The following is a 15,294-nucleotide window of genomic DNA, read 5'->3' as shown; positions in this document are numbered from 1 at the left end:
CTGTGATCCACAGAATCCTCTGCTGGTCGAATCAAAGTGGGTGTTTGCATGGCCCGTGGGAGAACGCCGACCTGCTCCAGGGTCAGTTGCCGGGAAGCGGGAACATTTCCAGGAACCGAGGACGGGTCTCTGGGTTTTCCCTTTCTTTTCCCCATACCTTGGGGGTAAGGTAAAACTCGCCAGCAATACACCACTCCGAGAAGTCAGCCGCACACTCTCACGCGTCCGCTCTAATCCGCCATCTTGTCCACTTTCAGAAGATTTTATGGGCTATGCCTAAGACCACTTGTGCAGTTGCTTTATCCTGCTCAATCTGTCTACCAAGTAGTTTCCTTGCCGGGTAGGTAAGTGGCATGAAAGTCCATCTTGTGAAGTAGGGCCCACTGCCGCGTATCCCTTCCCTTCTTCCCCTGGTGGTACAGGTTCGACTGCTTGGGCCTGTAGAAGGGAAGACAGTTCCTCTGCAAATATCTGCTTGTGCCGAGAGCTGGTGAATGACATTCTCAGTGGGCAAATTGGAGGTCTCAGATGCCAATTCAGTGCGTACATGAGACAGAAAATTTGAAGAACCCACTGGTCAGAGGTTACAAGGGGCCACCTATGTTGGTAAAAAACGAGCCTCCCCTGGACCAGAAGGTCATCCGGGATGGACACTTTTTGAGCAGCTATGCTATTCTGGAGACAGTCAAAAGCCCATGCCCTGCTTTTTTATGAGGTCAGCAACCTCCTCCAATTTCTCTCCAAACAAGTTGTCCCCTCAGCACGGCATGTCCAATAACCTCTCTTGAACTGCTGGTTCCAGGTTAGAGACATGCCGCCATGAGAGTCTGTGCATCTTCACACTCATTCCAGAGAATCTAGATGCGACATCAAAAGTATCATAGGTGCCCCTGGTCAGATAATGCCTACAATTCATCTGCTTGCTGGCTAGTTGGTGAAGCTCTGTGGCCTGCTCCGAAGTCTGCTGGAGTCAGTGTACTGTTTACCAGAGACTCCAAGTAAAGGCTCGTGTAGAGTTGGTAGGACTGGGCAACGAGCATCAAGGCCTGAAAAGTCTTCCTCCCAAACGAATCTGTTGTAGCCTCCTACCTTGAAGGCATCGAGGCATGAGACCGAGGGAACTTTTGGTCCGGTTGAGAGCGGATTTGTCCACCATGGAGTTGTGGGGCACCTGTGCCTTCTCGAATTTAGAAGCCTTCTCGATACGATACTGCGTATCCACTTTCTTGGGTGTGACCTGCACTGTGAGGGGAGATTTCCAGTTGTTCAACCGTGCATTCTTAAGGATAGGATGCAATGGTACTGTGACCCCTTCCTTAGGAGGAGACTTATAGACCAGATCATCATATGCACTCTAGGCTCCTCCTCCGTCTCCAATTTAAATGATACAGCCGCCACTGAGGCAAATTTAAGAAAAACAGAAAAAACACCTGATTGGGAAGGCATTCAAAATCCAAAGTAGAATCAGCACAGCATTTGGGAGAGACCATGAAACGTGTCCTCTCAACTCCACGGAAAAACAAAGACCAAAGAACTGAGTTCATGCATCTGACACCAGCACGTGCACAGTAGGACATCACTAGAACTTTCTACTTTACTAACTAGTCAGTGTCCACACCAAGCTCAATCGGATAACGTCACCCAGACGTCAGAATATGAAGGCCTGCTTGTCCTCAGAGAAAACACTTTCTCCATAACCTTTAAAAGCACAAAATGGGCAAAGGGTATTGATCCTCTCTCTGCTATCCTCTGCAGCATGTACTATTTAAACCTTTGTCCTTTAAACAGAAGTATGCCTTTTACTGTTGGTAAACATCATACTTACCTCCCATAGCCATTGGGGAAAGTGAGAATGTAATGCTCATCATAGTCCAGACAGGAGATACAACCTATAGCAAAAGAGCAGAAGGAAACCAAGAAGTAGTGTACAAAGTAGACTCAGTCACAGAGCACCAGGCACATCATTTGATAAATTCTCAAACAAAACTGCTTGCAGTAAGCTAAGAAATAAGCATGTTGTGGTTTAAAGAAACATCCCAGTACTGGTCATTTGCAATGGGTAGAATCTGGGGGTGGGGGGGTGTTGGCTTCACAGTTCATTCTCGTTTCGTTTTTACACTTCCAGCTCAAATCAAACCTAACATTGGTTTGGCATACTGCCAAGAGCCTTTATTTGCTCCCCCCTCCAAATTCAATATCATTCCAGCAACAGTTCTCAGTTCTTCCTGGATCTCACTGATACAAACCTAAGTATGACCACACTGAGTCTCACAACTGAGACTCCAACCTCCCATCCCTCAAAGACTGTGAGTGCTCTCTCTGTAACATCCCCAGACCTCACCAACCCCAGGCAGTGGATGATCTAATCAGGGTACTGAATCCAAGTCCAGAAGAGCAGTGACCGAGCTACTATACTACTTTCAAACTGCCATGGTTTCTTTTAAATGTACTGTGAAAAAGCTTCTGTCCCAGTCCTTCCTGCTGCCCCATCCCCCCTCAAGATATCTTCTATTATTCCAAGTATGGCACACCAATTGGTTTCTGATCTTTAAACAAAATAATATTAGACAAAAGGAACCTAAGTACATAAACATTTTCATTATTACTTCATTTACTTAAGGAAAAAAAGTTATCTAATACCCATATCCCCCATGTGAAAAAATAACTTTCTATACTTGATAAACTGGTTGCTCCACCTTCAGCAGCAATAATTGCAACAAAACACTTCCTATAATTTGATATCAGTTTTTCACATCGCTATTGAGGAATTATAGCCTACTCTTCTTTGCAGAACTGCTTTAAATCTATATGCATTCATAGGTTTTCGTGCATGAACTGCTCTTTTCAGGTCCTGAAACAACATCTCTATTAGGTTCAAGTCAGGACTTACTAGACCAATCAAAAACTTTAATTTTGTTTCTCCTCAGCCATTCAGATGTAGACTGCCTTTTTGCCTGGGATCATCGTCTTGCTGGATAACCCAATTTAAGGCTGCCAACTGGATCCAGATTCATAGGACAAGGTTGATCCAGTCCTGTGTTTATCCTGTTGCATGTAGGTACTTGTGGTTCTGGTTTCCCTATTGCATTCCCTAAGAAAAGCAAGACTGCAAGACCCAGCACGCACTGGGGTAAACCCAGGACTGAATCAACCCTGTCCTGCGAACCTGGATCCAGTTGGCAGCCTTAACCCAATTACATACACTTCAGCTTCAGCACATGGACACACACAGTTCTTTCAATAACGGCAAGATTTTCATGTCCTGAGGCAGCAAAGCATCCCCACACCATCACACTACCACCATCATGTTTGACTGTTGGTGTAATGTGTCTATTGTGGAAGGAGAAATTATGTCTTTCCTGATAATTTTCTTTCCATTAGTCCTTCCAGAACCTTCCAGCAGGTAGAGATAGAGAACTGAAAACTGTGCATCCAGTCTAGTTCCTCAGTATTTACATAGACAAGCAGTAAGGAGAAACGCAGAACAAACAACTTAAATGGCTCGCTAACCTAACACTAACCAGACGAGCAAACATGTATGGACCTCTCTCATCTCTGGACAACTTGTACAGAACAGGAGATATGCAAGAAGCACCATCCAAAGTGAGAGTCATTATTTGACCCATTACTTTGCACCAATTAAACATCTCAGAAATCTTGGGCAGGCCTCTGGAATAGTGGGAAGGAATAATAGAAAGAAAATAATCTCTCCTTCCATCACATAGCTTCACGCTATTCCAGAACCTGTGGGATGTTTAAAGACAATCCCTAGAGTGGGTGGGATCCTAGAGCTGCTGCCCTGAGGACCGAAGCCCCAACACTGGCTTCCAAGCATGTCACAATGTCCACCATGTAGTGCTTGGTAAAGGTATGCAGCGTCAACCATGCCACCGCATTGCAAATATCCACTGGAGACAGTAAGTCTCCGCTCAGGATGTTGCTGACTGACCTTGCAAGGCCTGAGGAGCCTGCTTCCCCACAAGCAGATAAGCTGATGCAATAGTCTCCTTCATCCATCTAGAAATTGTGGGCTTGGAAGTCATGAGGCCAAGCCTCTGTTTACCAAAAAGCATAAACAGTCTGTCCGATTTGCAAAACTAATTTGTGTTTTCCAGATACCTAATGAGGACTCTAGGCTTCAAAGAAGAATACTGAGCCTGGCTGGATAGTTTCCATTCTCCTGGGTCCAAGGAGTGCCTGCTGAGAAAGTCCGCCTCCACGTTCAAGGACCCAGTGATGTGAGCTTCCAACAGGCAGAGATGATCTTTCTCCGCTCAACTTATGAGGGAGGCCACCTCCACTGCCATCGGACAGCTGCAGGTCCCACCTTGCTTGTTGATATAAGCCACCATCGTCACATTGTTGGAGAAAACTGAGACTGGGGCAAAGTCACTGTCCTGAGCTCCAAGCGATTTATTGACCACCGAGACTCCTTCTCCATCCAGGTGCCCTGTGCCAGATGGAACTTGTAATAAGCTCATCAATCTGACTTGCCGGCATCCACTGCCACCACTTCCCTTTGTATTATTGGAACGAGAGTTCCAATGGTCAAATTCCTGGGTGACAACCACCACTGCCAAATCCATCTGGCAATCAGCGCCCAAGGAAGACAAAGACCGTACATCTTGACACCAGAGACCAGAAGCTGAGAAGAGACTCCTGTAATGACCGCATATGAGCCCTTGCCCATGGCACCACTTTCATTGCCACTGTCACTGACCCCAGAACCTGGACCTGCATTGACTGAGAAGACAAATCTGTTGAACCAGCTTTGACCTCCAGTGCTCTGTGAGGAAGATCCTCTCCCTTGTTGTGTCAAATAGAACGCCCAGACACTCCAGCATCTGTGATGGAGTCTGCTCTTCTCAAAATTTTTCACCCAACCTAATAACTGCAAAAGAAGGGCAACTTTGTCCGTCGCTGCCATGCTGTCCAACCAGGATGCAAGAATGAGCCAGTCATCGAGACAAGGATGAACTCTGATTCCCTGGTGCTGAAGGAAGGCCGCCACCACTACCATAACCTTGGCAAATGTTCTAAGTGCTATGGCAAGACAGAAGGGCAAAGCCCTGAACTGGAAGTGATGGTCCAGCATTGCAAAACGTAGAAACCTCTGATGCAGCGGCCATATACGTATAAGCAAATATGCCTCCTTGAAATTAAGGGTGATGAGAAATTCTCTTGCTTGAACCGAGGTTATGACTGCTCTTTATTGTATCCATGCAAAAGGGGGACACTCAGAGACAGCGGTTTAGACCTTGGGATCTAAGACGAGACGAAATGTGCCTTTCTTCTTTGGGACAATTGTCCCTGTTCAGCCTGGAGAACTGGCACAATGGTCCAGAGTGCCAGCAAGGAATCTATGGTGACCTGAACCTTGATCGCCTTGGTTCCCTTTCGACAAGGAGACTGCAAGAGGCGAGGAGCGACTGGGCGGGAGAACTCCAACTTGTAACCTTCTGTAAGAATATCCTTCTGAAACTCCTGAAGACGTCCTCCCACCAGAGGGAGACAGGAGTGGACCAGCTTCACATCACTGTGAAGCACAGGAGGCACTGGGTGCTCTAGTGACTGAGATGACTCTGGAGACTCTAGCCACCTGCAAAGCTCAATTAGGGACCAGTTAACTAACTGGACCAGGAGCAAATTACTCAGAACCAGAGGCTGAAAAGTGTATCCATCCACCTGCTGGAGATAGAAAATTCTGACGAGCTCTACTGGCTGCCAACAGAGATGTGTCTCAGCTCAGTTTTTAGTTCTCTATCTCCACCTGCTGGTTGGTAGACACAACTATTCCACTGGTTCTGGAATAGCAGAAGGCTCCAAAATGGAATGCTGTATTTGCTTTATGCCAGACATAATGGAATGTGTGTTGTCCAAAGAGTTCAACTTTTGACTCCTCTGTTCATATAACATTATCCCAAAAGGCTTGGAGATCATCTAAGGGTGTTTCTGCATGTGATAACTGCCAGGCTATTCTCCCATGAATTGTGAAACAAAGAAGTGAGGAAAACAAACGAGGATACCAAAAAATGCTTTATATATAAAAAACTACCCGAAACGGCCGTGTTTCGGCCAAAAGGCCTGCCTCAGGGGTCTCGAACAACCTCCTCTCTTCCAAAAATATAAAACGTCAGTACCAGGAACAAGCCTGTTCTGTGTCTCTCCTGAAGGAACGTGTGTACAATTGCCAACTTTTTTCTTGTGGCTTTATTCTCCCATGAATCCCATTTTTGCCCAGTCTCTTCCTTATTATGGAGTTATGAATTCTGACCTTGACTGAGACTACAGAGGCCTGCAGTTCTTTCGATTTTTTTTTTTTTTAAGTTCCTGGATGAGTTGTTGCTGTGCCCTTGGAGTAACAGCCTGGTCACTCCTGGAAAGATTCACCACTCTTCCAAGTCTTCTCCATTTGGAGATTATGTCTCTCACTGTGGTTCGATGGAGTTCCCAGAGTTTTTGAAAAGGCTTTGTAAAACCCTTTCCAGACTGATGTGTTTCAATTACTATTTTTCTCATTTCTTCTAGAATGTCCTTTGATTGTTGCATAGCTTTTTGTGGTGACTACTTCACTTTTATGCCTTTGTTCAATATATAATGAGGTTTACATCAACAGGGCTAGGTGCAATCAAGCCTAGCTGCGCTCAATCGGCTAAATCTAATTATCAATTAAAATTTGGTCAGTTGATTAAGGGGTCAGATACATTTTCACATGTGTGATATGAGTATTGGATAACTGGCTCCATAAATAAACAACTTACTAATATAGAAACTATGTGTTTACTAAGGTTCCTTTTGTCTAATATGTTTTGTTTAAAGATCTGTTGTGAGAATGCTTTTATGTTTTAGTTATATATTCTGAGATTTGTCAACATTTGCTCATTTCTGATCTGATTATTTGCCCTCAAAAGCAAATGCCAACAAACTGCTTTTTTCAAATTCAGCCAAAACTGAAACTGCCACTGAAACGGTCTCAAAGCTTCCAACCAAAACCAAAATTGCAGCCGAAACCAAAACTCAAATTTGGTTACGTGAATGTGAACCAGTGAGACTGCTCGAGATTGTCAGAGCTTGCAGTCTGCATCCATTTGCTAAACGCACAGTATCCAAGCAAGAATTAATAATGAAAAAATGATATTTCACCTCCAAACAAAACTGCCTCCACACACATGGACCGCAGGTAATGAAATTTATAGATTTAAATTCCTGCTAAAATTTTCAAATGCATTTATTTGGGAAAACTCTATTTACTATATAAACTATTGTGCAAGATCACAACTGCATTACTTGTAATTGCAGTACATAAAAAAAACAACAAAAAAAAAACGGGAATGGAGTAGCCCCTATCCCCCATGACTACCTTCCAATCCCTGGTGGTCTAGTGGTGTAAGTCATGGCAGGAGAGATGCCCCAGTCACAGAAGCCATTTTGACAGCATAGCCAGAATAGACAGGAGCAACTGGGGATTGCTCCTGCTCCAAATACACCCCTAGATGACCAGGGTTTGTAAGATAGGCACAGGGAGGCCTATGGATTGGTGGGAAGCAGGCATTTGGGTGTATTGTGGGGGGGGGGGGGGTAGTTTCTGGCAGAAGAGACAACTCCTGTTTAGGGGGAGGGAGAAAGAGGGATGGAAACAAATGAAACAAAGCACAAATTATCAGCTTCCATCGAAAGCACATGGTCATTTTTGGCCAAACCATTAACATGGCCAAAACCAAAACTAGACAGAAAAGGGATTTGGGGCAGATTTCAGTGCCATAACCGAAACTGGGTCGGTCTCCGAGTGTGACATATATGCCAATACTAGGGGATATTCAGAGGTTTTTCATATTACTATACATAAAGTACATAAGTTATTTTTGAAATATGCAAGGTGGTATATTTCTTACCTTGTCCGATATTATGGACACCAATAGACATTCCTAAGAATTTTGACTTGGTCCAGATGTGAGCATTGAATTGTATTCTCTTGTTATAGCATTCGGCATATATGGCTGAAACTTCAAGAAAAATGAATTCTTTTTCAGAATGGTTAATATAGTCTACAGGGAAGCAGGGACGAGTACAGAGCACTAGTTACAAGAAGTTGGCCACTAAGGATTTCAAAGCACATCTTAATCACAACGATACAGAATAAAACAAAATGACCAAAAGCTTTGCGCCTTTCAAAATAAGTTTAGATAAAAATGTGATTTTCACATCAATCTTTGTGAGTATAAAAAGAAATCTAAATCTACATTGGATTAATGCAACGCTTTTATTCACTATTAGTGTAGCTTTTAAATGGCTTTATTGTTTTTTTGCAATAAATACAAAATAGAAACATGCTGACGACTATATAAGTTAGTCTTTTGCTGTAAAAACCCTATGTATGTGGTTTAGAATTTATACATATTTAAGCAATATCCTCACTGGCTCCACAAGAAGTGAAAATGCCTTTCTATCAGATTAAATGGAGCAGCTAATGTTGCCAGCACCTAGTAACAGAAAATAGCTTAGTCCAACCACAGGAATGTTTTTGAATTCTTACAGAGGTAATAAAATGAAGGAAAAAAAAATGAAAATAGACTGTGGTAGAATCAAATGATAAAGAGTGTGCAACATAATTTTACCAACTTACTCGGGGGATGGTGCGAGACCTGCTCTGCCACAAACGTTACATTGTTTTTGGAAGCCCACGGAATTGGCCCCTCTGAAACCATCTCCTGCACATAAATGCAAAGCAGTAGTTTTTGATACCAGACAAAACCAGTCAAGAGTCACGAATAAGCTACTCTATTGTAACCAGTAGAAAGTAAGAGGTAGTAACACCTCTTCGTAAGTGAGACCTCACTTAATGAAGTACTGTCCAATTCTGGAGGTTCACATCCCCAAGGACTCTAAAATATAGGCAATCCAGATGAGGGCTACCAAAAAGGTGCAGACTCTGCACTTGATGGGAAGGTGAGAAACAGGCATGCTTTAAAAGAGAGGGTGGTTGGGCATATGATACAGATGTTCAAAACAGATCTGAAGTGTAAAGCAATGCAAAAATAAACCAAGCATTATTTCTAATAAGAAACTTCTAGAACCAGGGATTATGATATATGGATGAAAATGAAGACTCCAGAGAAAGAAGCATTTCTTCCTAGAAAGGCTGGTCAAAAACAACCTCTTGATGAGGTAGTAGGGTTAACTGGCCACTAGAATTCAGAACAACACTGGGATAAGCACAGAGGATCCTCAGTGGAGGTAAAACAAAGACAAAGCCAGAGAACAAACAGGGTCTGAAATGCTGTGATACATAATTTGAGGCATATTTTCAAAGCACTTAGCCTTCCATAGAAACCTATGGAACTTTGGAAGGCTAAGTGCTTTGAAAATATGCAAGATAGTACCCCCCCCCCCCCCCCCCCCCCCGAGCAATTGTTTTCTGCTTCATGGCCCCTACAGACACAAAAATGAGGCCCCACATCCTTCTGCATCACTGATGGGCTGCTCCTCATGGTACGTAATGGGAACGCTAGATGGGCCTTGTTCTGCTTATCTGTTACCATCATTTTCTTTATGAATGGGACAGCCACCCCAAATAATGTTTTTTCAAAGTGAAAAAAAATAAATGATAAGCACAAATGAACCAATTAAACTTTCACATTATCAATCTGAATGACATGCTGTTCTTTCCAGAAATTATTCTAAGAAATGGGCAGATTAGCAATGATGCAGAAGTAGGGAACAAAATCTTTAACAGCGATGTCCTAGCAAGGAATGATTATATATAAAGATAAAAGAATCAGAAACATTATTCAGTCTTCCAAATGTGTTAGCGGATTGGCTTTCAGGCACCAGACATTGTGCAGACAGACTTGGATAATCATGTACAAGCTCTGCCTGATTTTGACAGTGGAATAAGAAATTAAATAAGCCTCCTTTTAACAGCAGCTGACCAGCTGCATACACCATTGACATCATCTGACAGCACATTTCTGGACACAATCTTTGAATCCCTCTTTGCATGTCTGGCAGTTCCTGTGTCCCTATGCAAACTACAAAAGTCAGTTCCAAAAGAAGAGGAATGAGGGACTGTGAGACTGGTGAACTTCTTCAGAAAACACCCATTATAGGGGGATTCCCTAGCAAATGACTATCTTCTAACAAAAGATTACAACTTTAGTCTCACTAATAGCAGAGCAACTATTAGAAGTCAGAACCTCCTCCCCCCTCTTTATTTTTTTTTTTAAATGAGGACAATTAGAAGACAAAGGCTCAGGAGGGAGGCAGTTGAAGTCAGTCTCTAACCCTCTATGCAATAATGAGATACAAACTTAGCATCACTAAGGCCTTTCACCAAATTGTCCAAATCCTCTCCAAAGAGCATGGTTCCCTTAAAGGGAAGAGAACACAACTTCGCTTTAGAAGCCGCATCCGCGACCCAGCCTCTCAGCCATAGGGCCCTACGCGCTCCCACTATCATAGCCATATTCTTGGCAGACGCCCTCAACAAATCATAAAGGGCATCCGACAAGAAAGACGAACCCATCTCGAGCTTGGCTAATTCCTGAACTCCGGAGGCCCCAACCTCCACTGACTCATCCAGGAGTTTCTCGGCCCAGCGAAAACATGCTCGGGCTACCAGACCCCCACATACAGAGGCCTGGAGCGTGAGCGCCGACAAATCAAAACTACGCTTAAGGAAGGCGTCAACCCTCCTATCCTGGGGGTCGCGGAGAGCGGCTCCGCCGTCTACCGGGATCGCCGTCGCTCTAGTCACTGCTGTAACCACTGCATCTACCGTAGGGGCCTTCAAGGAATCTTTATCCTGCTGAGGAAGAGGATAGAGCCGCGCCATTGCCTTAGAGACTTTGCATGGAGCATCCGGTGACTTCCACTCCTGGGAAATCATCTCCCGGAGGTCCTTGTTCATAGGAAAGGACCGCGCCTTACTGTGAATACCCTTTACCAAAGGGTCCTGTCCCGATTCACCCACGGGCACCTCAGGCTCAAACTTAAGTGTCACCGTGACCTGGTCTATGAGCTCCGCAAGCTCATCCCTATGGAAGATTCTGACAACAGAGGGGTCCTCACCAGGCAAGGCATCAATAAGGTTAAGAGAGTCTTCCAACCCCTCTACCTCCTCCTCAATACCTATTGGGTCTTCAGAACCCAGCTGAGACAAACAGTCCCCATCTTCTGACCATTCCAACCTTGGTCTTTTAGTTAGCATAGAGCCATGACCCTCCTCCACTTGAGGAGGCCCGGGCTTCCAGGCTTGGAACAGGGTCCACACAAAATCTGGAGGAAAACCGACACTTCCTGAGCCCTCCGAGGGAACTTTCTGCCCTAAACCGGAGGAAGCTGGCCCCACACTCGGCGCATCCGCGGATCGCGCCTGATTCAAAATGGCGGCCGTTCCCGCCGAAACTGCCACCGCCGACATCGCGCCTGCCTGCGATCCCACTGCCACCAACACCGGCGAACCCGTCGGAACTTCCGCGGCCAACACGGGGGGAGCCGAAATCGGCTGTTTAGGCTCACCACAGAGGCGACACTGACCGCCCGCCGTCTCTAACCCCCGCCGCGAACAGGCGCGACATCGAAGCAGCTTGCCGGTCATAATCAAACACACACACAGTCCGCTTCGCGCCAAATACTCTGCTAAGCAACTTCGCACTGCTCTCCCGTCTAGTGCAGGGAACTGAACTCCCTTTCCGTTCCGCACTAAATAAATAATAAAAGGCTCTTAAAGGCCCAGAACACTGCTGGCAGCTGAAAATTGTGAGGCACTCAAGGCTCCAGTACAGAGAAAGCAGCCGAGGCACAGAGCTGCCACTTATTCAAAGATGGAGAGCAGCTTAGGGGGAGGGACCCGCAACACAGGTGTAACACCCCAGGGGAAACACTGGGCCCCACCGGACCCAGGGCCCCGAAGCACACTTTTTTCTTTTTTATCCACGTACAGGGAGACACAGAATTAACCAAATTGGAACAAACAACCCAATTCTTACTTCCTATGAGGAAAACTACCTCACCAGACCAGTGAAGACTGCACAGGCTGTCCTTCTACCTCTGCTGAGACTGAGAAAATACTGGCTAGTGGGTGTACTGCACAGGTTATATATACAGTATCCAAAGCTCAGTGTTTTCTCAGTCTCCCTCTGCTGGTAGGAGTGCATAACCCACGCGTCTTGACCGGTCTGGAGGGTCGCTGAGGAAAGTAGGGTTTCTCAACCCAGTCCTCGGGACACACCAAGCCAATCAGTTTTCAGGACACCCACAATGAATATGCTTTAGACTTAGCCTGGCCTCAGAATGACATCCTATAGTATATCTCCTATCAAACTGAGCTCTCTTTTTCATCAAGCACTGCCATTTCCTCCCCTCACCCTCCCCACTGACAGTTTGAACTTCATGGGTGTGGCTTGGATCTCTTTCAGGGAGAGAAAACTAACAACTTATAGCAGCAGCTTCAGAGAGCATTTTCCATCTCACAGATAGGCTGCAGAGAATACCTTCTCCTGCTTCCACCCACCCTACCCCTCTACCCACCCACCCCTAGAGTGACATGTCTTATATAACCTCCCTATCAACCCACTCATTACTTTACCTCACCCATTTCTATTCTTCTATCACCTTCTCCCACTACTCCAACCAGAGTTACACCTAATCACACTGACCACCCTTCAACATCTTCTGTCCTTCTGTGACTGTTCTCTTGTGCTTGACTGCTTAAATATTTTAAATTTAAATGCTTTACTTTTTGTCTATTAGATTGTAAGCTCTTTGAGCAGGGACTGTCTTTCTTCTGTGTTTGTACAGCGCTGCGTACACTTTGTAGCACTCTAGAAATGTTAAATAGTAGTAGTAGTAGATTTGTATACAGTGGAGGCAGTGCAGGCAAATTTATGCATATTCATTGTGGATATCATGAAAACCAGACTGGCTTGGTGTGTCCCAAAGTCAACCCCTGCTATAAAAGAATGTAAACGCTTATGTTCTTTTCTAGAATATAGTCCTATCAGCCATCCAGTTGTAAAATTGCTCTCGATGAGGGCAAGGATTTGAAATTTAATCAGCTACACTTACCTGTAAAGCCTGGATACACACACGAAGGCATTAATCTAAGGGGCCCTTTTGATAAAGGGTTGCTGCATGGCATCTCCCAACTATTCCTCTACAATACACTCCCCTACCCTCCTCAGTCTTGTTACTGGTATATCTCCGGAGAAATAGTTCTGTTTTCTACCTGGACTATGCAGCTCTCTGTGAGCTTCAGGTGTGTGTTGCCTACACTCAAACTCCCACACTATATTAGCAAAACACAGAGCAGTACAGGAGTCTGAACACCAATCAGTTCAGACTTACTGAGAGCTATGTGGTACCAGAAGAAAACAAAAGAGCTATTTAAGAGGTGGTACCACTAACAAGCCTCTGAAGAAAGCACAGTAGGGGATTACGGATGAGAGAGAGGCAGCTTGAAAGGGATGGATTTGGAAACAGGATGGTGGGAACTGACCAGTGAGAATGATGGGCAGATACTGGGACAGACTGGGATGAGGCTGGAGAAGCATGCTTTTGGGAAATCTGTGGGGGAGATGGGCTGGGGGCTAGGGATAGAAAATACGTAGGCAGCAAACTTTTGTTTTAGTTACAAGTCACTCCATGTGCCTGAGCAGAGTGAAAGAGTAGCCTAGTGGTTAGTGTAGTGCACTTTGATCCTGGGGAACTGGGTTCAATTCCCATTGCAGCTTCTTGTGACTCTGGGCAAGTCACTTAACCCTCCGTTGCCCCAGGTACAATTAAGTACCTGTATATACTATGTAAACCACTTTGAATGTAGTTGCAAAAACCACATAAAGGCAGTATATCCAGTCCCATTTCCCTATTTGAGATTCTACATGGAATGTTGCTACTATTGGAGATTCTAGATGGAATGTTGCTACTATTGGAGATTCTAGATGGAATGTTGCTACTATTGAGAATCTGTTGCTACTATTTGAGATTCTACATGGAATGTTGCTATTCCATGTGCAGGACGTCAGACTCACAGAAACAGAAGCCTGCGCGGCCGCGTTGCTGATCTGCAAGGGCAGGCTTCTACATGGAATGTTGCTAGTGGAGGAGTAGCCTAGTGGTTAGTGCAGTGCACTTTGATCCTGGGGAACTGGGTTCAAATCCCACTGCAGCTTCTTGCGACTCTGGCCAAGTCACTTAACCCTCCGTTGCCCCAGGTACAATTAAGTACCTGTATATACTATGTAAACCGCTTTGAATGTAGTTGCAGAAACCACAGAAAGGCAGTATAAGAAGCCCCATTCCCTTGCCCTTAGCAGCTGAGGTCAACTGGAGGCTCCTCTTGTCCAGGGTATCAGCCACTTTATCCAGCAATCTTTTTAGCTCTCACAATGAAGTGTTTTTGCCAAAGTAGACATCACTTGAATATTAGTGAAGATCACAGGCCTAAATTATAAAATATGTATAAGGTGTTCAAGCAGTTTTAGTGTGGGACATGAGAAGCTATCGAGAACTGATGTATCTTTCCCCCTTTGACTGGCTTTAGGTATCATTTATTCACAGCTCTATGCATGAGTAACTAAGCCTGATGTATAGCACAAGCTGGGAAAACGTGATATTTATTCTTTGGGCCTATCCATAAGATGTATTGCCAAAGGGATCAATGTCCTCCTCGGTGCTCTGAAGCTTCCAGTGACCAATGTGGCTCCATGGTCTGTGTGCTTCAAAGGAGTCTTTACTCCTGGTCAGTAGATGTGGGCATTTTATTCAGCTCTTCAAGATAAGCTTATGGTTTTATCTTGTGGATTTGGATGATTCTTAGCAACATCCCAGAAAACCATTTCCATTGACTTATATAACCTTCTAGAGAATTCCTTTGTGGAAGCATGTTTTGCTGCGGGACACATGATCTTTGCTTAGACATGGTGGTCTGTTAACAGACATCTTTTTGCCTGCAGTCTGGACACTCTTGAACCTGTTGGCCATCTTCTCTGCCATCACTGAAAAATAGATGCAAAATATAAAACAAAATTTTGAAAACACGTGAATGCGAGAATGCGAGTTGTTCCTGGCCACAGGGCAAGTGAGGCCTAATCACGGGAGTATACAAGAGGGGGAACAAAAAAAAAAAAAAAAAAACTTCAAAAAAGCAACAAAAATCCCTTAAGACACTGGAAAGGAAAGACTGAAGACAGAACCACTTTAAGACCCCTATAAAGCAAAACAGTTTCAGTGATAATTAAAAAAAAATGGTGTGTCAGTTGTTCTTCATGAAAAATGGCAAACTAGACCATATTAATC

General features: G+C 44.6%; 1 protein-coding gene across 12 annotated transcripts in view; it reads right to left on the bottom strand.

Annotated features, from left to right (window-relative positions):
- Window positions 1-15,294, bottom strand: part of OSBPL9 (oxysterol binding protein like 9) — a 272,285-nt gene that overhangs the window by 34,928 nt on the left and 222,063 nt on the right. For all 12 annotated transcript variants that reach the window (XM_030205278.1, XM_030205279.1, XM_030205282.1 and 9 more), the window contains 3 exons: window positions 8,624-8,708; window positions 7,893-8,003; window positions 1,826-1,889 (listed from right to left, as the gene is read on the bottom strand). In XM_030205278.1, coding sequence (XP_030061138.1) covers window positions 1,826-1,889; window positions 7,893-8,003; window positions 8,624-8,708 — 260 coding nt within the window. The remainder of the gene's footprint in view (window positions 1-1,825; window positions 1,890-7,892; window positions 8,004-8,623; window positions 8,709-15,294) is intronic.

The sequence above is a fragment of the Microcaecilia unicolor genome, chromosome 6 (assembly GCF_901765095.1).
Source record: "Microcaecilia unicolor chromosome 6, aMicUni1.1, whole genome shotgun sequence".
NCBI lineage: Eukaryota > Metazoa > Chordata > Amphibia > Gymnophiona > Siphonopidae > Microcaecilia > Microcaecilia unicolor.
Note: the sequence above shows the minus strand (reverse complement) of the source record. Positions and strands in the feature narration are given on the sequence as shown.